Source organism: Salmo trutta, chromosome 31, assembly GCF_901001165.1.
Source record: "Salmo trutta chromosome 31, fSalTru1.1, whole genome shotgun sequence".
In the NCBI taxonomy this organism is placed as follows: Eukaryota; Metazoa; Chordata; class Actinopteri; order Salmoniformes; family Salmonidae; genus Salmo; species Salmo trutta.
Window position 1 is genome coordinate 18,313,232 of NC_042987.1, and position 22,579 is coordinate 18,335,810.

Sequence of the window (22,579 nt, forward strand, 5' to 3'; positions counted from 1 at the left end):
AAAGAGACTGGGCAAACATGGCAGAGTTCCAAGGCGAAAACCACTGCTGACCAAAAAGAACATAAAGGCTCGTCTCACTTTTGGCAAAAAACATCTTGATGATCACCAATATTTTTGGGAAAATATTCTGTGGACTGACGAGACAAAAGTAGAACTTTTTGGAACGGTGTGCGTCCCATTACATCTGGTGTAAAAGTAACACAGCATTTCAGAAAAAGAACATACCAACAGTCAAATATGGTGGTGGTAGTGTGATGGTCTGGGGCTGCTTTGCTGCTTCAGGACCTGGATGACTTGCTGTGATTGATGGAACCATGAATTCTGCTCTCTACCAAAACATCCTGAAGGAGAATGTCTGGCCATCAGTTCATGACCTCAAGCTGAAGCGCACTTGGGTTCTGCAGCAGGACAATGATCCAGCAAGTCCACCTCTGAATGGCTTAAAAAAAAACTAAATGAAGGTTTTGGAGTGGCCTAGTCAAAGTCCGGACTTGAACCCGATTGAGATTCTGTGGCATGACCTTAAAAAGGCGGTTCATGCTCGAAAACCCTCCAATGTGGCTGAATTAAAATAATTCTGCAAAGAAGAGTGGGCCAAAATTCCTCCACAGCGATGTGAAAGACTTGATTGCTGTTGTTGCTGCTGAGGGTGGCATAACCAGTTATTAGGTTTAGGGGGCAATTACCTTTTTCACATAGGGCCATGAAGGTTCGGATAGCTTTTTTCCCTTAAATAAAATCATCACTTAAACTGCATTTTGTGTTTACTTGGGTTATCTTTGTGTAATATTTAAATTTGTTTGATCTGAAACATTTAAGTGTGACAAATGTGCAAAAAAATAAGAAATCAGGAAGGGGGCAAATACTTTTTCACAGCACTGTATATGCAGATGATAAAGTCATATAATCATGTGCTCCTTCTCTGGTTCAGGCTGTTGAAGAGCTCAAGACTGCTTTTCAGTCGAAAGCATTTAAACACAAGTGCACACACCCATACACATAACTAGGCAAACACATATACACACACACACATCTGAATGTACAAAAAACAAAATTCATGATCTTTACCAGAGCTCGAACTCTGCCAGAGAAGGTTAGCATTGTCACATCTGGTGGCTTATCCTTTGAAAAAATGTCGTCCTACAAATACCTACAGTTGAAGTCGGAAGTTTACATACACTTAGGTTGGAGTCATTAAAACTATTTTTTCAACCACTCCACAAATGTCTTGTTAACAAACTATAGTTTTGGCAAGTCGGTTAGGACATCTACTTCATGCACGACAAGAAATTTTCCAACAATTGTTTACAGACAGATTATTTCACTGTATCACAATTCCAGTGGGTCAGAAGTTTACATACACTAAGTTGACTGTGCCTTTTAAACAGCTCGGAAAATTCCAGAAAATGATGGCATGGCTTTAGAAGCTTCTATTAGGCTAATTGACATAATTTTGAGGTAATTAGAGGTTTACCTGTGGATGTATTTCAAGGCCTACCTTCAAACTCAGTGCCTCTTTGCATGACATCATGGGAAAATCAAAATAAATCAATTGTAGACCTCCACAAGTCTGGTTCATCCTTGGGAGCAATTTCCAAACGCCTGAAGGTACCACGTTCATCTGTACAAATAATAGTACGCAGTTATAAATACCATGGGACCACACAGCCGTCATACCACTCAGGAAGGAGATGCATTCTGTCTCCTAGAGATGAACATACTTTGGTGCGAAAAGTGCAAATCAATCCCAGAACAACAGCAAAGGACCTTGTGAAGATGCTGGAGGAATCAGGTACAAAAGTATCTATATTCACAGTAAAACGAGTCCTATATCGACATAACCTGAAAGGCCGCTCAGCAAGGAAGAAGCCACTGCTCCAAAACCGCCATAAAAAAAGCCAGACTACGGTTTGCAACTGCACATGGGGACAAAGAGAGTACTTTTTGGAGAAATGTCCTCTGGGCTGATGAAACAAAAACAGAACTGTTTGGCCATAATGACCATCGTTATGTTTGGTGAAAAATGGGGGACTCTTGCAAGCCGAAGAACACCATCCCAATCGTGAAGCACGGGGTGGCAGCATCATGTTGTGGGGGTGCTTTGCTGCAGGAGGTACTGGTGCACTTCACAAAATTGATGGCATCATGAGAAGGAAAATCATGTGGATTTATTGAAGCAACATCTCAAGACATCAGTCAGGAAGTTAAAGCTTGGTCGCAAATGGACAATGACCCCAAGCATACTTCCAAAGTTGTGGCAAAATGGCTTAAGGACAACACAGTCAATTTATTGGAGTGGCCATCACAAAGCCCTGACCTTAATCCTATAGAAAATGTGTGAGCAATACTGAAAAAGCGTGTGCAAGCAAGGAGGCCTACAAACCTAACTCAGTTACACCAGCTCTGTCAGGAGGAATGGGCCAAAATTCACCCACCTTATTGTGGGAAGCTTGTGGAAGGCTACCCAAACATTTGACCCAAGTTAAACAATTTAAAGGCAATGCTACCAAATACTAATTGAGTGTATGTAAACTTCTGACCCACTGGGAATGTGATGAAAGAAATAAAAGCTGAAATAAGTTATTCTCTCTACAATTATTCTGACATTTCACGTTCTTAAAATAAAGTGGTGATCCTAAATGACCTAAGACAGGGAATTTTTACTAGGATTAAATGCTTGGAATTGTGAAAAGCTGAGTTTAAATGTATTTGGCTAAGGTGTATGTAAACTTCCGACTTCAACTGTAGGTATATGGTTTGATGACAAGTTGTCCTTTAAAGTTCATATGGATAATCTTGTGAGGAAGCTTAAATTGAAATTGGGTTTTCATTTTCGTAATGAGGCTTGCTTCCCACTAATGGCTAGAAAGAAGCTTGTTCAGGCCACTTTTCTCTCTGTAATTGATTATGGTGACTTGTTGTATATGCATGCAACCTCCTCCACCTTACAGAGACTGGACTCTGTTTATCATGCATCCTTGCACTTTATTACAAATGCCAAGTCACTCACCCACCATTGCACCTTGTATCAAATGATAGGTTGAACCTCACTTTATATGCGCAGAAAGCTACATTTGTATGTGTTCATCAACAAAGCCCTTTTGGGTAAACTCCCTCTTTACCCCTGTAGTCTGGTCTCCTTCACCACCAGCAGTTACCATACCTGCTAGGTGGTTGCTACATAAAGTCCCCAGGACATTCACAGTATTAGGCAAGACTGCCTTCTCTTCTTGCGCACCAGAGGCATGGAATAGTCTACAATCTATGCTTCATTTAGACATGTTAGTGCCACGGAATGAATTTAAAATATTGATGGAGACTGTTATGGAGGTGTGTAAATGCTTTTTTTGGGGGGGGGGGGGGGGCTGGATCATGTTGTATGTTTTAATTCTGTAATGCATTGATTGTTGCTGCCTTCTTGGCCAGGTCTCCCTTGAAAAGGAGACTCTGGGTCTCAATGGGCTTTTCCTGGTTAAATAAAAAAATATTAAAAAAAACAGACGGAACACTGTTCAGCATTGTTTCAGGTTAAACCAGGCTGATATGATGCTAATGCGAGTAACTTCGTTAACTTGAGCAGAGAGAACATGATGTGAGAGAAACCAGAATAATACTCTGAAATCCAATTAATCATGACTCCTCCGCTCTCTCCTCCGTGTTGGCCCTAGTTAAGATGCGGGCACCCATCATGAATCATGACTTGGTGGTTTAGAGCAGAGAGAGACCAGATCAGTGTTTCCTTCCAGCTATTTGCCTAGCTTCCTTTTCTAACAATTTTTGTATATTTTTTCTTCTTCGCATGCAACAAAATGTTAACAGATATGTTATTGCCCACAAGCCGACTCGTACTCCTAACTTCCATTTAAACATGATAAAAGTAGGCTAACTAATGACGTGATCAGCCTGTTATGTTTCTAATATTCCAGTTCATGCAATAATGGAAAATAACAATGCTGGTGTGTTAAGATATTAATAAAATAAAACAGCAGTGTTGTTTTTGAACATGACCTCAAATGTGAGGACTAGATGCTGTCAATTGGAAAATATGCCCATGTGGATTGACGTACAGTAACAACGCTGATACCCGCGCATACCTAAAGTTGCAATATCTTTTGCAACATTGTGGCCCAAACACACTAACGTAGCCTACTGCATTAACCTCACTGTTATAATAAACGCCAACATAATCTGCTCTTGACACAATGCCACAGTAACAAATAGATCTCAAACAACGTATATAAATGAGGAACTTACTGGCATATTTATGCGTAGTATTCCCTTTTTCTTCGAGGTTTTCTTCGAGTTATCCTTCTTGTTAGACTCCATCACCGTGCTTCCCATTTTCAGACTATTAATGATATTGTCTTTCTTTTTAACGAGCAAGATGGAGTTTGGGTAAATTGCGTGGCATATGCCATACGTCTTTATCTGAAAAATAAGTTTTAAGTCAAAGTTCTTTCAAAGAAAAGAGTTCATTTTACCAGGAAGTATACCGCACTACCGACGCATTAGGCCTACCTACGGCTGTATTGACATCACCGAGCCTGAGCGTGCTGTTTCAACATAAAACATAGGGTGTGCTACAGCCTTGACTCAGGAGTAAACTTAAAATAGTCAATGTAACTCTGGACCACTCCAATTAGTAGGCTATGATATGTTAAGTTTCGTATGGTATGTATTTATTTGTGGATGTACCTCATTCATGTTGTGTGGTATCTTACGAAATACAATGCATATGATGTGTTAGGAACTGTAATACGTACAATATGTGCCGATTTGCAAAACGTATGATATTGTTATGAGTGGAGATCCCTATCTTGTTACGCCTGTGATTGATGGCTTACTGGCCAATCAGATGAGAGCTCTGTGTTTATATTGTTTGCACACCAGGGGCCTGTTGCACAAAAGTAGAATTAAGACATCCGGGATAAATGACTCAGCTGAGCTCAATGAAGCCAAAACATGTGCGTCCAGGCTTAATTGGTTGCACAAAGACCAAGCCAGGATGAGCAGACACGGATTCATTAAGCCAGGTGAAACCAATCCTGGATAGGTGCGCGCTCACGGCTCACTCAAATAGACCCCGCCACAGATCACAGATTAACTGATTTACCATGGCAACTAGAGCCGCGTACTTTTCCCCGTCGGAAGCACAAATCCTCATGGAGGCATACGAGGAGGTAAAATATATAATTAAGAAGAAAGGCAACACCGCCACAGTGATAAAGCAAAGAGAAAAAGCGTGGCAAAGTATTGCAGACCGCCTGAATGCGTAAGTAGTGCACAATTACACAGTCACCGCTCCGCTGAAACATCACAATTACAATTCAAATATTTAATTCACATCTCCAAAAATGCAGTTGTACTGTAATTATGAAACGGTTAAATTTTTAATTGAAATGCACTGCAGATATGAGTGAAATTGTGTAAAGTAACTCCATCACACTGTATAAAGCTATGATAGATTTTTTGATATTTTTACTGAAAACAAGACAAAAATACCAAGTAATTTTTTGCAGTGTGACTCCATTAAATGTGTGTGTGTGTGTGTGTGTGTGTGTGTGTGTGTAGATTAAACATGAACGGGCCAAAACGGACATGGCAGCAGGTCAAAATCAAATACAAGAACATTCTGCAGAATGGTATGGTCCCTGACTAATATTTAACAAAGCACAAGCATATATTGTACCCAGAAGGTGCCTGCTCACACATTGTCTGTACTGTTTTAGCAGTGAAAAAGAATACCCACAGACAAGGCACGGGTGGTGGGTCACCAAAGGCTGACCTTACCCCAGCAGAGGACATGGCCTTGGAGCTAAATAAAGGCAGGCCCGTCTTAGAGGGGATCCCTGGGGGGAAAGAGACGAGCATAGGTTCCTCCCAAGATGCCACCCGCTTCATTCAAGGTATGTCCTTCCATCTCTACATGGGATACAACCACATTCATATTGAATCAATTTGGACTGTCTGACTTTGGTTTACCTATTGCCTTGCAGTGTCTGGCAGCACTGTGTTCCTGTTAGAGCCACCAGCACAAGCACCAGACGATGCTGATCCAGTGAGTACTCCATCAAAGGCATACTGTAGGCCTGGCATGTCTTGTCTACTAGCTTCAATATGAATCCGATTAAATGTGATAGGGTGAAGGCCCCAGTGCAGCAGCAACAGCACATGATGGAGACGACGATGATGAGGAGGAGACCATCTCTCTGGATTCCAGAAGGCATGAGGTATCATGTTAAGACTGTGAAAGTACTATTTACTCTACAATGGTGAGGAGTCCTCATCAAAATCAAAAAATCTAATTTCTTTTACAGGACCCAGATGCTATACAGTGGGAAAACCAGCCTGGCAACATAGTGCGTATTAATAAAAGGACACCACATCCTGCCAAATTCCAGCTGCGCTAATTGTATTGTGTTCACAGAGCTCACAAGCTATCAGAAAGTTGTATGGCAACCACCTCCGGCGCCAAATAGAACTGGCAGACATAGACATTCAGTACAAGAAGAAAAAGATGGAAAATCTTGCACTGGAGTCCGAAATAAAAAAGAGGACAATTAGGAAACTGGACCTTGAAATAAAAAAACTTGAGAGGGAGGTGAGATATGCCTTCAATGTACACTGTATGCTAACTGTAACACAAATGTATTAATCATTATTTTTCTTTCCTCCCCCAGCTCCAAGAAGATGACACAGCTCAAAATAAAAATTAGGTATATTCTCGTAAAGTCAAGTGAGCCATGACATATGAGCTCTTATTGTGAGCACACAGGACGGTGGCATCTTTCTAAGGTTTTTTTTATTTTCCCAGCAATCAGTACAACCAAGTCATCGTTATAAGGCATCGCCCTCTTTTGCCCACCCCCCCAGCACCAGGTGTGGCCACTAGCCTATATGAAGGCCCAAAATTGTGTGTTCCTTTCTGCTCTGACAATGGCATGCCCATTCGTGCGAGATGTGGTGGATGAAGAAGCACTTGTGCTGAGGAGAGCCTTCAGGCGAGAAAGGGTCTTCAGGGACCGGTTGGACCCACTGGCCTTCCCTGATGACCATCTATATGAAAGATACAGGTTTTCTGCAGATGGCATCAGGTATCTATGCAGACTACTGGGTCCCAGGATTAAGCACCGCACTGCACGGAGCCATGCACTGAGTGTGGAGCAAATGGTTTGTGTGGCCTTGCGCTTTTTTTCTAGTGGAGCCTTCCTGTACTCAGTGGGGGATGCAGAACAGCTGAACAAGGCCACAATTTGCCGCACAATAAGGAGTGTGTGTCTGGCTATCAAAGCATTAGCAGATGTCTTCATCTCCTTCCCTGGCCACAGAAGACTCTGTGACATCAAAGAGGAGTTCTATAGGATTGCAGGTAAGAGGATCTACAAATTACAGGACAACTGTTAACACATAGTAGGATACTCATTACTTTGTGTGACAGGTTTCCCCAATGTCATTGGTGCAGTGGACTGCACACACATAAGGATAAAAGCCCCCTCAGGTGCCCATGAGGCCGATTTTGTGAATAGGAAATCCTTTCACAGCATTAATGTTCAGGTGAACATAACTTTTTGATATTGTCCATTGACGAACACTCTGCATTGCCAGTGATGTGCATTGATTGGTGTAATATTCCTCATCTTATGATTTCAGATGGTCTGCAATGCTGACTGTGTGATCAGCAATGTTGTGGCAAAATGGCCTGGCTCAGTCCATGACTCCAGAATCTTTCGGGCCTCTGAAATCTATCAGTGCCTATCACAAGGTAAGCCACACAACCCCTATTTATAACCATCATGGCTGTGTCAAGAATATCACTGTGTTTATGAGGTAGTAATGATGAGATTTTGTGTTGACAGGTGAATTCTCTGGTGTGCTGCTGGGAGACAGGGGGTATGGCTGCCAGCCTTTTCTCCTGACACCTTTCACAGACCCCCAGGAAGCACAGCAGGCCTACAACCATGCCCATGCCAGGACCAGGGCCAGAGTTGAAATGACCTTTGGCCTCCTGAAGGCACGCTTTCACTGCCTTCACAAATTAAGGGTCAGCCCTGTTAGGGCATGTGATATTACTGTGGCTTGTGCTGTCCTCCACAATGTGGCCTGCCTGAGGAAGGAGAGGGCCCCCAGAGTGCCACCAGCCATGGACTGGGACAATCCGGCAATCTTCCCTGATGACGACAGTGGTCGGCTGCTGAGGGACCAATATGTGTTGAATTATTTTAGTATGTGTGCTTTCAATTTTGGTTAAATATGTCCTGCGGTGGCAGAGGAATTGGGGTTTTTTTGGGTTCGTTTTTTTACGAATTTGGCCTCTTATGATGTTTGTGCGGTATACTGTGTGTAATACAAGGCTGCAGGGAGGCTACTGCATCCATTCATTTGTCTGTTCAGTTGATGTGTATGGATTTGTCCTGCATTTATTTTAGTGTGCAGACATGCAGGGTGTGTTATATACAGACCTTTGAATGTGTATGTATCATTTTGTATAATATGCTTGGATTCTGTGCTTTCCATCTTGTAGTCACTGTGACTTCAGTTTCGAAAGGAGCTGATGGTTTACCTGCTTTGTTTTGTCCTTATTCAATAAAGGAACATAATGTTACACATTGTGTTTTTATATTCATATGGAATGTGTATTTGTTTATATGACAGAGTACTAGGGCCACACTGAAGAAAAAGGATAAAGTCATAAATTTATGAGGCTGGTTCTTTCTGCAGAAAAGCTACATATTGTTTTTACAGTTTTGATACTTATGACAATGTGATACTTAATATTCTGGCACATCAGCATGTCTTTGTTTATGAAACCATACTGAAGTACAATTTCACGAAATGCCCCACATCTGTCATTTTAACAACTGTCCTCCTTTAAAACAACCGGTTACAATATTATTACTTGTGTTTTTTTCCCCTCTGTGGCCCTAATATTCTATCATTTTATATATAGCCTTATAGTCTATGGGAAACTGTAAATTATCTAATGATAGCAACATAATCTAAAAATTATTTTTTATCCAAAATCATTGAAATTAATGATCACAAACGTTTAAATAATGACAGTGGGTCTAGTTATGTGATAACAATGTATAGTGAGCAGTGAAATAACTATTGGTTTCCATTTGTGGTGACTGCTGACTGACATTAGGGATGAGATTAAATAGATCCTGGAATTTAGCCTGGTCTGGAGCAGGCTAGCTCCACAGAATAAATCTCCATGGTAATTTATACCATAACATATCCTCCTGCCCCCTATCCATCTTTAGTGCAACCGGATTACGGATCAATTGAGCCAGGATCACCAAGATATCCTGGCTTAATCCCTTATCCTAGTTTTGTGCAACAGGCCCCAGTTTAAACTTCAGATTGCCGGTGTTGTGCCGAAAATCTCCACCTGACAGAACCCCCGCGTGAACGCGCACGCACCCAATTCTTCATTGCTGCGAGCTAGTTGAGATTTCTGCTCTTCACTCCGTTGTCAGTTTAGCCTACATTTCACCGATCTTAGTAGCAGAAAGCATGTTTTATTTGTGTCCTTCAAGGTAGCTGTCAATGATCACGTTTTTATGGCGGTTTTATCGCGGGGTAGGCACAAGTAGAAGTTTTCGATTTGGCTAATTGTTTCAAGTGTATTATTAAAATTCGTCATCTCTCCCATGTCTTATTCGACTAGTAGTTGTTCTGAAATGTTTATTGCTTGCCTACATTTTACTCCCTCGTCTATGTTTAATATAACACACATACATTAATTATTAATTTCGGTTGCCTATCCTGACGTGAAGTTTGTTCTATAGAAAGTATTTGATGTGTGCCACAAAGTATTTGACTAGTGACAAAATTAAGGAAATTATCGGCAAGCCCATTTTCTTTCCTGCCGACCCCCCCCCCCCTATTTTGGGACAGCTAGGCCTGGCACACTTCAGAATCATGTTGACCAGTAGTATGTGCCACAAAGTATTTGACTCTAGAAAATGGCCTTTCCGAAATACTCCCCTCCCCCGTTCTAATTTCCTTAATTTTGTCACTAGAGTCAAATACTGCTCCTGTGCTGGTCCCATGTTTCCTGAGATGAGTATTTCTGGCTGTGATAAAGTACTTTTGTGGGGAAAAAACTCATTCTGATTGGCTTGGCCTGTCTCCCCAGTGGGTCGGCCTGGCTCCCAAGTGGGTGGGCCTATGCCCTCTCAGGCCTGCCAATGGCTGCACCCCTTAATCCTTAGATTAGGGCCTTATTTATTTAAATTGACTGATTTCCTTATATGAACTGTAACTCAAAATATTTGAAATTGTTGCATGTTGCGTTTATATTTTTGTTCAGTATACTTTTTTTGTGCTGGAGCTAGTCAGTCTGTGTTGTATGACAAGTTCTTAATAAACAGCACAAAAGAGAGGAGGTAGTTGTGTCCTTCAGCCCCTGCCACCATCCACCAACGAGGAGTTGACCAGAATACACAAAGAGCATCCATTAAGTATAGTTAAGTTGAACTAACATTAGCAAGCTAACTGGTGAGGCAGACTAGCTAGATGCTGTGAGGAGGGTACGTTAATGGTTTGTTAACGCCAACAGATGCAAAACACAACAATATGCTACAAATTCCGATTTGTTTGGGCTAACATTAGCTAGGTGGCTAGGTGAGGGGTTAAGGTTAGGGTTAAGGTTAGCTAACATGCTAAGAAGTTGCAAAAGAGCAGTAAGTACTTGCAAAATTGCTAATTAAATTGCTTAAGCTGTCCATGATGAGATTCGAACACGTAACCTTTGGGTTGCTAGACATTGGGTTGCTAGAAGTTTGCATTATACGCCCACCCATCCATCCATCCCAACAAACCCCTTGCCTTTTGTTTTTGTCTTAAGTAACCTTATGTCTTATGTAACCATACCAAATGTAACATATCAATTTCAGTTTCTCAAATTTACATTTACTATGTTACGTCTAGTCTATGAGACTAGGCTGTGTAATCATTAGTCCAAACACTTGCAACTAAAACTATAGTTTCTATCGGACAAATCCAGATAAGTCCCTCCCTGTTTCGTTCCGTTTGTTTCCGTTTAAGAAACGTTTTGTAACAGAATCGGTGTAATGAATAAGCCTCTGGTTTCATTATCGGTTCTTATCTCCTTGACTACTTCTCTAGGTTATACCATCTCCATTTCTCCCATAAATATCAAAAGACTGGATAGATAAAGCAGAGCATCACATTTTATTCAAAGGGCCGTGTTGGGGATGGGGACTTTCACAGTCTGATCACTTTAGAAACCCAGAATGGGGTAGGAATCAAGCCAAGGGGTCAGTGATCGAAATGGAAAACACATATATACATACACACACACACACACATACAGTGGTGTAAAGTAACTAATAAAACTACTTAGTAGTATTACTTAAAGATGCACTATGCAGAAATTGCTCATCCATTTCCTGGTTGCTAAAATTACAATAATTTGCCTAATTTCAGTTTATGTAACAAAACAAGCAAGTATAGTTTAGAGAATCATTGTACCATATAAACCGCTGTGAAATATATTTTCCATAACCAAAAATATATTATTTTCAGCTGGTGTACAAAACTGAAAGTAAAAGATGCAAAAACAAAGCTTAAGAACAGGAAGCATAGAATTATCGCACATAGAACAGATCTACCGATTCTTAGACTTGCTTTCAATGAGAATGAGAGACCTGTAACACACATTTCTATGTGAATTTGGTCAGGTCGCCCAAAAAGTTACACATTGCAGCTTTAAGTAGTTTTTGGGGGTATCTGTACTGTACTTTACAATTTCTCTTTCTTTATCTCTCTCTCTGTTACATGCAGTGATGGGTTAAGCAAAACAAGTAGCCTCCAGTTGGTTATTTTGTTGCTACACGCAGAAAAAAGGGTTCTTCGGCTGTCCCCATAGGACAACCCTTTTTGGTTCGAGGTAGAACCCTTTTTGAGTTTCATGTAGAACCCTCTGAGGAAAGGGTTCGCCATGAAACTCAAAAAGGTTCTACCTGGAACCAAAAGGGTTCTTCAAAGGGTTCTCCTATGGGGACAGCCGAGGAACCCTTTTAGGTTCTATGTAACACCTTTTTTTCTAAGAGTGTAACGTTTGAATAGCAAGACAGATCTCATAGCCCATCTTTCTCAGTCCATCTGGTGCTTATGCGGATGATGCGTGAGCCATGAGTCATCCGTTCCCATTCCGCTCTGGTCCTTGCTCTCTCTCTCCCTCTCCTGAGAGGTTTTGTTCCCTTCACCTAATTGGTTTCCATTACACTAATATTTTTGCAGATATCTGAATCTCCAACAGCTCTTGTTTCAGTTTGTTTATAGATTTAAACACTATTCATGGCAGGCCATACTTCTGTTGATGATATTCGTATCTGTTGTCTTGTCTTATATGATGTTATCAGTTGCTAAAGAATATATGAAGAAATCAATATGAACAAAATGTGTATGGTGATGATGACCAAATAGTGGAGCTGCAGTCCTCCCTCGCCCTCCCTTTGGCAAATCAGACCATACCTCTATCCTCCTGCTTCCTGCTTACAAGCAAAAAGTGGTCAGATAAAGTGGATGCTAAGCTACAGGACTGTTTCGCTAGCACAGACTGGAGTATGTTCCGGGATTCATCCGATAACATTGAGGATGTTTACCACATTGGTCACAGGCTTCATTAATAAGTGCATCGACAGCGTCATCCCCACAGTGACCGTACACACATACCCCAACCAGAAGCCATGGATTTCAGGGAACCACCGCATTGATCTAAAGGCTAGAGCTGCTGTTTTTAAGGAGCGGGTCACTAATCCGGACGCTTATAAGAAGTCCTGCTATGACCTCCGATGAGCCATTAAACAGACAAAGCGTTAATACAGGACTAAGAGCGAATCCTACTACACCAGCTCTGACGCTCGACAGATGTGGCAGGGCTTGCAAACTATCACTGACTAAAAAGGGAAACCCAGCCGCAACCTGCCCAGCAACGCAAGCCTACCAGATGAGCTAAATGCCTTCTTTGCTTGCTTTGAGGCAAGCAAGACTGAACCATGCATGAGAGCACCAGCTGTTAAAGATGACTGTGGGATCTCGCTCTCCGTAGCCGATGTGAGAAAGACCTTTAAATACATTGCCTTGCAAAAGCATTCAAATTACAACATGTCATTTAAATGGCCTTTTATTTGGATTTCATGTAATGGACATACACAAAATAGTCCAAATTCACCTACTGAAATATATATATATTTGTATTCAAACGGAGAAGTGGTGCATGCATATGTATTCACCCCCTTTGCTATGAAGCCCCTAAATAAGATCTGGTGCAACCAATTACCTCCAGAAGTCACATAATTAGTTAAATAAAGTCCACCTGTGTGCAATCAAAGTGTCACATGATCTGTCACATGATCTCAGTATATATACACCTGTTCTGAAAGGCCCCAGAGTCTGCAACACCACTAAGCAAGGGGCACCACCAAGCAAGCGGCACTATGAAGACCAAGGAGCTCTCCAAACAGGTCAGGGACAAAGTTGTGGAGAAGTACAGATCTGGGTTGGGTTATAAAAAAAATAAGAAACGTTTAACATCCCACAGAGCACCATTAAATCCATTATAAAGAAATTGAAAGAATATGGCACCACAATAAACCTGCGAAGAGAGGGCCGCCCACCAAAACTCACAGACCAGGCAAGGAGGGCATTAATCAGAGAGGCAACAAAGAGACCAAAGATAACCCTGAAGGAGCTGCACAAGCTCCACAGCGGAGATTGGTGTATCTGCCATAGGACCACTTTAAGTCGTACACTCCACAGAGCTGGGCTTTATGGAAGAGCGGCCAGAAAAAAAGCCATTGCTTAAAGAAAAAAATAAGCGAACACGTTTGGTGTCCGCCAAAAGGCATGGGGGAGACTCCCCAAACATATGGAAGAAGGCACTCTGGTCAGATGAGACTAAAATTGAGCTTTTTGGCCATCAAGGAAAATGCTATGTCTGGCGCAAACCCAACACCTCCCATCACCCCGAGAGCACCATCCCCAAAGTGAAGCATGGTGGTTGGAGCAACATGCTGTGGGGATGTTTTTCATCGGCAGGGACTGGGAAACTGGTCAGAATTGAAGGGTGGTGCTAAATACAGGGAAATTCTTGAGGGAAACCTGTTTCAGACAGAGGTTTACCTTCCAGCAGGACAATGACCCTAAGCATACTGCTAAAGCAACACGCGAGTGGTTTAAGGGGAAACATTTAAATGTCTTGGAATGGCCTAGTCAAAGCCCAGACCTCAGTCCAATTGAGAAAATGTGGTATGACTTAAAGATTGCTGTACACCAGCAGAACCCATCCAACTTGAAGGAGCTGGAGCAGTTTTGCCTTGAAGAATGGGCAAAAATCCCAGTGACTAGATGTCTCAAGCTTAGAAACATACCCCAAGAGACTTGCAGCTGTAATTGCTGCAAAAGGTGGCTCTACAAAATATTGACTTTGGGGGGGTGAATACAGTAGTTATGCATGCTCAAGTTTGACAATAAAACATATTTTGCATCTTCAAAGTGGTGGGCATGTTGTGTAAATCAAATGATACAAACGCCTCAAAAATCCATTTGAATTCCTGATTGTAAGTCAACAAAATAGGAAAAATGCCAAGGGGGTGAATACTTTCGCAAGCCACTGTAAGTTAACTTTTGCAAAGCCATGGGGCCAGATGGAATACCAGGACACATACTCTGAGCTTGCGCTGACAAGTGTCTTCACTGACATTTTGAATTTATCCCTGACCCGGTCTGTAATACCAACTTGTTTCAAGCATACCATCAAATACTGAACAAAAATATAAACAAGAATTTCAAAGATTTTACTGAGTTACAGTTCATATAAGGAAATCAGTCAATTGAAATAAATGAATTAGGCCCTAATCTATGGATTTCACATGACTGGGAAAACAAATATGCATCTGTTGGTCATGGAAAAAATAGATAGGGGCGTAGATCAGAAAACCATTCAGTATCTGGTGTGACCACCATTTACCTCATGCAGTGCGAAACATCTCCTTCGCATAGAGTTGATCAGGCTGTTGATTGTGGCCTTTGGAATTTTGTCCCATTCCTCTTCAATGGCTATGTGCCAAGTTGATGGATATTTGCGGGAACTGAAATACCCTGTTGTACACGTCGATCCAGGGCATCCCAAACAGGCTTAATGGGTGGCATGTCTGGTGAGTATGCAGACCATGGAAGAACTGAGACATTCAGCTTCCAGGAATTGTGTACAGATCCTTGCGACATGGGGACGTGCATTATTTTGCTGAAACATGAGGTGATGGCGGTGGATGGGCCTCAGGATCTCGTTACGGTATCTCTGTGCATTCAAATTGCCATCAATAAAATGCAATTGTGTTCGTTGTCCGTAGCTTATGCTTGCCCATACCATAACCCCACCGCCACCATGGGGCACTCTGTTCACAACGTTGACATCAGCAAATCACTAGCCAACACAACGCCATTCACACTGTCTGCCATCTGCCCGGTACAGTTGAAACTGGAATTCATCAGTGGCCAGTGGCCATCAAATGTGAGCATTTTCCCACTGAAGTTGGTTACGATGGTGAACTGCAGTCAGGTCAAGACCCTGGTGAGGACGATGAGAGCACACAGATGAGCTTCCCTGAGACGGTTTCTGACAGTTTGTGCAGAAATTCTCTAGTTTTGCAAACCCAGTTTCATCAGCTGTCTGGGTGGCTGGTCTCAGACGATCCTGCAGCTGAAGAAGCCGTATGTGGAGGTCCTGGGCTGGTGTTGTTACACGTGGTCTACGGTTGTGATGTCAAATGGACGTACTACCACATTCTCCAAAACAATGTTGGAGGTGGCTTATGGCAGAGAAATGAACATTAAATTATCCGGCAACAGCACTTTACATGCGCCCTCAAAAGTTGAAATATCTGTGGCATTGCGTTGTGACAAAACTGCACATTTTAGACTGGCATTTCATTGTCCCCAGCACAAGGTGTACCTGTGTAACGATCATGCTGTTTAATCAGCTTTTTGATAAGCCATATCTGTTAGGTGGATGGATTATCTTAGTAAAGGAGAAATGCTTACTAACAGAGATGCAAAACACCTAATTAAATGAATCACACTTTGGACATGTATACAGAGTTTAATGGCTGTGATTGGAGAAAACTTAGGATGGATCAACAACATTCTAGTTACTCCCAAATACTAACCTAAATGACAGTGTGAAAAGAAGGAAGCCTGTACAGAATAGCATTATTTGAAACATGCATCCTGTTTGCAATAAGGCACTGAAGTAAAACTGACCAAATTGTTGCAAAGAAATGAATACATGTCCTGAATACAAATCATTATGTTTGGTTCAAATCCAAAACCTCACAGTTCCACTCTTCATATTTTCAAGCATCATGTTAAGTGTATGCTTTTCATCGGCAAGGACCAGGGACTTTTTTGGGGGATAAAAATAAACGGATTAGAGCTAAGCATAGGCAAAATCACAGACGGAATGCAGACTGAACCAGGTTTTCAAGACACTGGGAGACAAATGAACCTTTTAGTAAGACAATACCCTAAAACGCAAAGCCAAATATACACTGGAGTTGCTTACCAAGACCACATTGAAAATATATGGCAAGACTTGAAAATGTCTTTCTAGCAATGATCAACAACCAACTTGACAGAGCTTGAAGAATTTAAATAAGAAAAATAGGTCAATATTTTACCATCCAGACTTACCTACAAAGACTCACAACTTTAATCACTGCCAAATGTGATTTTAACACATCAAGTTAGGGGTGTGAATACTTATCTAAATTACTTATTTCATTTTCATTAAATTTGCAAACATTTCTAAAAATGTTTTCACATTGTCATTATGGGGTATTGTGTGTAGATGGGTGAGATTTTTTTTATCCATTTGGAATCAAGAATATACTTCGAAGGCACTGTACATTACCTACCTCAATGACCTCGTACCCCTGCACATCGACATGTTATTTTTACTCGTTATTCACTGTGTATTTATTCCTTGTGTCACTATTTCTTTATCTTTAACTCTGCATTAGAAAATGACCTGTAAGTAAGCATTTCAGTGTTAGTCTACACCTGTTGTTTATATGAAGCATGTACGAAATAAAATTGTATTTGATTAAGTTACCATATTTGGCCAGTGGGTGTCTCTCTTGAGCCGTGAACAACATTACTCTACTCTAGGGGGTTCAGTCCTATGGGTCAGTAAGATGTGTGTGATTTCTAAAAAGGCACACAACAAATAATTAAGATGTAAAATAGTTTATTTTGTAAATGCTTCTAAATTCAATTACACAAACTCCAAATCTCATTACTCTGTACACTTCAAAAGGCTGTTTTCAAAAAACATTGACTACTTTACAGGACCAAGAAAAATGTAGCACAAACACACTGGCAGGATGATGTAATTTTATACAAGAGAAGAAAAATATCCAAGAAATAATTTTGTTACAACCATTCATTGAGAAAATATATACAATTGAGTCTTCGGAAAGTTAAAAAAATACATGCCATATACAAGTTCTAAGACTGTGTCCAAAATTTTACAGTCGACTTGAAATTGTGCACGCAAAACATCTTGCATTTTCTAACTATTGTAAGTGGCTTATGAAGTGTCCATATCAGATACATTTCTCTTTTCAAAATATAGCACCACCAAATGTCCCAACCTTTTCCTCTGCAAGAAACATGATTCTTTTTTTTCCCAGTACACCTTAATTTCAAATCGCCTGAAGCAGTAAGCAATGTTATTGGACGTCTGTACACCATTTCTATGTAAAAAAACAACACAAAAAACAAGGTGGTATTCCTATGCCTATTTGGGTTAAAAAGAAGTTAAGATTGTGTTTAGGTGGTTTAAAAACCTTATTCACAGTTCTATAAAATCAAACCTGATTAACAGTAAAGATGTCAGAATGATGTCTTTCCCATTTTGAAATTCTGTAACCAATGACTCTTTTCTACACTCGTTAGTCACCAAAAATATTTCTTTTTGAGTGGTCAAAGTACGTGTAAATCACACAACCACTACGCTACAATACCATACTTTTAATAAACCAAAAATACTTTGAATTATTGTGGTTATTTTACAAATTCTGTACAGAATAATCATAATATATACTCTCAAACTGATATCATGACATCCTTCTTAAATAAATTGCAATGACAAACAAAAAAAAAACACCCAAACATCGAGAAGGTTAAGGTAGTATTTGGTCAGTTATTCCTATATTTTTCTTTATATACATTTGTACAAAAGTAAGAGCGTTTCTTCAATCTTCAGAAAACTATCAGTTTAGCCTTCGTTTTACTGTCTCATCATTTTGACAATAAAGTTCATTCACTCAATAATAAATACAAAACGTCCTCTCCAATTTCACTCAAATCACATGACAGAAACCTATGATAAAACTGACTCATGGAATCAAGTATCTTAAAGTTGTGTGTACGTGTCTCTTTTTTTAGTGCAAGTTAATATTCCCTTCGCTGTAGTCATTGCTGTACATTCCCCATTCAGTGAATTCTACATTTAGTCAAACGGCTTTACATTTAAAGTTTTAAACAAAAGGGCCTGCCCTTAACAACCAATAAGGACCGTGACCCACACAGTGCTCTCTTCTCATTCGCTGGTGGATTCTCTTCTGCGCCCTATTGTATATCATCTCACTAATACACAGACACATCCGCTCGTTGACAGAGGCCTTGCAATAAAACCCAGCCTCATGTAATATGGCACAAATCACACGTCTGTCTGCTGTTGCTTCTTCCTGCTCACCTCTTTCCAAGCCCTCTCCTGTCCATCTTCAGTCTGTTTCCAAACATGGGACTCCATCCATGCATCGCTCTCAGGGTTTACTCAGGTCTTCCACTCATTCTAAGAAAGGACAGCCTGAAGCACCTCTCTGTCTACACAGAGATCAGGGCATCTGCATAATATGGAAAGGAATGCATTTGTTGTCATTTTTTTTTTTTTTTTTCAGTTGATCCTTTTCCTGCAGTCTGCTGTTCCACAGTAACAGGCAATCTTGTGTTGGCTGTCCACGCAGTCAAACTGGTAGTCGAAACACAGCTGGAAAATAATGCAGAGAAAATAGTGATGACAATGCAAACGTCACTCATAGCATAGTAGGATTTCCAATTGAAAGGAAAAAGAACACACCTCCTCTCCTTTCTCGATTCTGCGGTTGGAGGTGATGATGATTTTATAACCTCTTTCGAAGGTTACCACCTCAGCGACACAGTTCGGGGTACAAGAGTGATTGATGTACCTGCATAAGAAAACAAAACACACAGCACATTATGACGCAATTTGTTTTTGTGACCAACTTTTTATTTAGTTTAGTCATTTTTCTTTTTCAGAGGGTACAAAAACAATCAAATAGAAGCATACAAAGGAAACCCTGACTCAACCCCCCCTGGCCTCAGTTGTTCCTTGAGTAGCACCATTCATTCTCACTGTCGATAATTCTACTGTCATTACTTCTAATAGTAACTGTATCCACTGGTTAAATGGGAGACAGCGAGGTGGTTGCCATCTTAGAGCCCAAAAACTATTGCATCAGTGTTGCCTGCCTACAGTAATCTTCATCTTTGGATTGAGAGATCCAAGGGGATCATTAAGTAACATAAGAGATAGAAAGCATTGAATATTTAAATTCATGCACTTCAAAATGATTTTCTAACTTTGCCCCAGTACAATATAACTGCAGGGCACTCCCACATTATATGAAGGAATGTGCCTACCTGATTTAGGGGACACAATTAACAGTTGGTGAGTTGGGGCCAATTTCATCGTAAAACATTTCCTTGGTGTTAAATACAGTCTGAACAAATTTAAAATGTATAAAGTGATGGTTCGGAGTACGGGACACTAAGGTCATATTTTTTCCATATTCTGTTCCAGTTAAAAGCGTGGTTAAGATTAAATTAGATCTGTGGACCATATTTGAATGGCTAGCCCAGAATAAGCTTAGTTTTTCATGTTGTTGTATATTGTCTGTATAATATAAAGTTGTTTATATATTATACAGATCAGTCCTTTATATTATAGAGTCCAGATAATTTATTTATAAATCCCATCATTGGATGGTTTGGAAGTTGGGTTTCCCAAGGGACTCCATAGGCCAGCATAGCTGACCTAAGTTGTAATTATAGAAAAAAGGAGTTGCCTGGTAATGTGTATGTATCTTTCAAATCTTTAAATGTTCTCAAACCATTAGGGTCCTTGATATGCCTTGTCTGCCCCCCTTGCAGATCCCCCAACCCCTCCCAATGGACATTTATTATTGCTACAGCGTAAATATATATATATATTTTTTTATTACTTAAATGATTGCTCAGTCAAAGGGTCTGGATACTTTCTGAATGCACTATATATATATATATATATATATATATATATATATATATATATATATATATATATATATATATATATATATATATATATATATATACATATATATATATACACACACACACACACACACACACATATATATATATACATACTATATATATATATATATATATATACACACTATATATATATATATATATATATATATATATATATATATATATAAAAATAGACATATATATATATATATATATATATATATATATATATATATATATATATATATATATATATATATATATATATAAAAATACAGTGCATTCAGAAAGTATTCAGACCCTTTGACTTTTTCCACATTTTGTTACATTACAGCCTGAGACAGGATTGTGTTAAGGCATAGATCTGGGGAAGAGTACCAAAATATTTCTGCAGCATTGAAGGTCCCCAAGAACAATTTGGCCACCATCATTCTTAAATGGATGATTGGAACTACATAGACACCTCCTAGAGCTGGCGGCCATGCCAAACTGAGCAATCAGGGGAGAAGGGCCTTGGTCAGGGAGGTGACAAAGAACCCGATGGCCACTCTGACAGAGCTCCAGAGTACCTCTGTGGAGATGGGAGAACCTTCCAAAAAGGGGATACCTAGTCAGTTGTACAACTAAATGCCTTCAACTGAAATGTGTTTTCCACATTTAATCCAACCCCTCAATCAGAAAAGTGCGGGGGGGCTGCCTTAATCAACATCCACGTCTTCAGCGCCCGGGACAACCATCTCTGCAGCACTCCACCAATCAGGCCTTTATGGTAGAATGGCCAGACAGAAGCCACTCTTCAGGAAAAGGCACATGACAGTCCGCTTGGAGTTGGCCAAAAGGCACCTAAAGAACTCAGACCATGAGAAAAAAGATTCTCTGGTCAGATGAAACCAAGATTGAACTCTTTGGCCTGAATGCCAAGCGTCACGTCTGGAGGAAACTTGGCACCATCCCTACGGTGAAGCATGGTGGTGGCAGCATCATGGTGTGGGGGTGTTTTTCAGAGGCAGGGACTGGGAGACTAGTCAGGATCGAGGGAAAGATGAACGGAGCAAAATACAGAGAGATCCTTGAGGAAAACCTGCTCCAGAGTGCTCAGCACCTCAGACAGGGGCGAAGGTTCACCTTCCAACAGGACAATGACCCTAAGAACACATCCAAGACAATGCAAGAGTGGCTTTGGGACAAGTGTCCTCTGAATGTCCTTGAGTGGCCCAGACACTGACGGGACTTGAACCCGATCGAACATCTCTGAAGAGACCTGAAAATAGCTGTGCAGCGACGCTCCCCATCCAACCTGATAGAGCTTGAGAGGATCTGCAGAGAAGAGAGGAAACTCCCCAAATACAGGTGTGCAAAGCTAATAGCGTCATACCCAGGAAGACTCAAGGCTGTAGTCGCTGTCAAAGGCTCTTCAACAAAGTACTGAGTTAAAGGGTCTGAATACTTATGTACATGTGATAGTTGTTTTAATTTGCAGAAATTTCTAAAAACCTATTTTTGCTTTGCCATTGTGCTGTATTGTGTGTAGATTGAAAAAAACAATTTAATACATTTTAGAATAAGGCTGTAAAACTAACTATATACACACACACATACAGTTGAAGTTGGAAGTTTACATACACCTTAGCCAAATACATTTAAATTCAGTTTCACAATTCCAATATTAGCAATATTATTATTAGGCTATACCTACAGTTGAAGTCGGAAGTTTACATACACCTTGGCCAAATTCCTGACATTTAATCCTAGTAAAAATTCCCCGTCTTAGGTCAGTTAGGATCACCACTTTATTTTAAGAATGTGAAATATCAGAATAGTAGAGAGAATGATTTATTTCAGCTTTTATTTCTTTCATCACATTCCCAGTGGGTCAGAAGTTTACACACACTCGATTAGTATTTGGTAGCATTGCCTTTAAATTGTTTAACATGGGTCAAACGTTTTGGGTAGCCTTCCACAAGCTTCCCATTCCTCCTGACAGAGCTGGTGTAACCGAGTCAGGTTTGTAGGCCTCCTTGATCGCACAAGCTTTTTCAGTTCTGCCCACAAATTTTCTATGGGATTGAGGTCACTCCAATACCTTGACTTTGTTGTCCTTAAGCCATTTTGCCACAACTTTGGAAGTATGCTTGGGGTCATTGTCCATTTGGAAGACCCATTTGCT

At 40.5% G+C, this 22,579-nt stretch overlaps 2 protein-coding genes across 8 annotated transcripts in view; both read right to left on the reverse strand.

The window, feature by feature from the left end:
* The window catches only part of LOC115169670 (5'-AMP-activated protein kinase subunit gamma-2), a 63,113-nt gene extending 58,481 nt beyond the window's left edge, over positions 1-4,632 (reverse strand). Inside the window, exon 1 of the mRNA XM_029725533.1 lies at positions 4,255-4,632. Coding sequence (XP_029581393.1) covers positions 4,255-4,341 — 87 coding nt within the window. The 5' untranslated portion in view covers positions 4,342-4,632. The remainder of the gene's footprint in view (positions 1-4,254) is intronic.
* A 12,629-nt stretch (positions 4,633-17,261) lies between these two features.
* LOC115169671 (histone-lysine N-methyltransferase 2C) overlaps positions 17,262-22,579 on the reverse strand; it is a 128,270-nt gene continuing 122,952 nt past the window's right edge. For all 7 annotated transcript variants that reach the window (XM_029725543.1, XM_029725544.1, XM_029725542.1 and 4 more), the window contains 2 exons: positions 19,175-19,283; positions 17,262-19,084 (listed from right to left, as the gene is read on the reverse strand). In XM_029725543.1, coding sequence (XP_029581403.1) covers positions 18,992-19,084; positions 19,175-19,283 — 202 coding nt within the window. In that variant the 3' untranslated portion in view covers positions 17,262-18,991. The remainder of the gene's footprint in view (positions 19,085-19,174; positions 19,284-22,579) is intronic.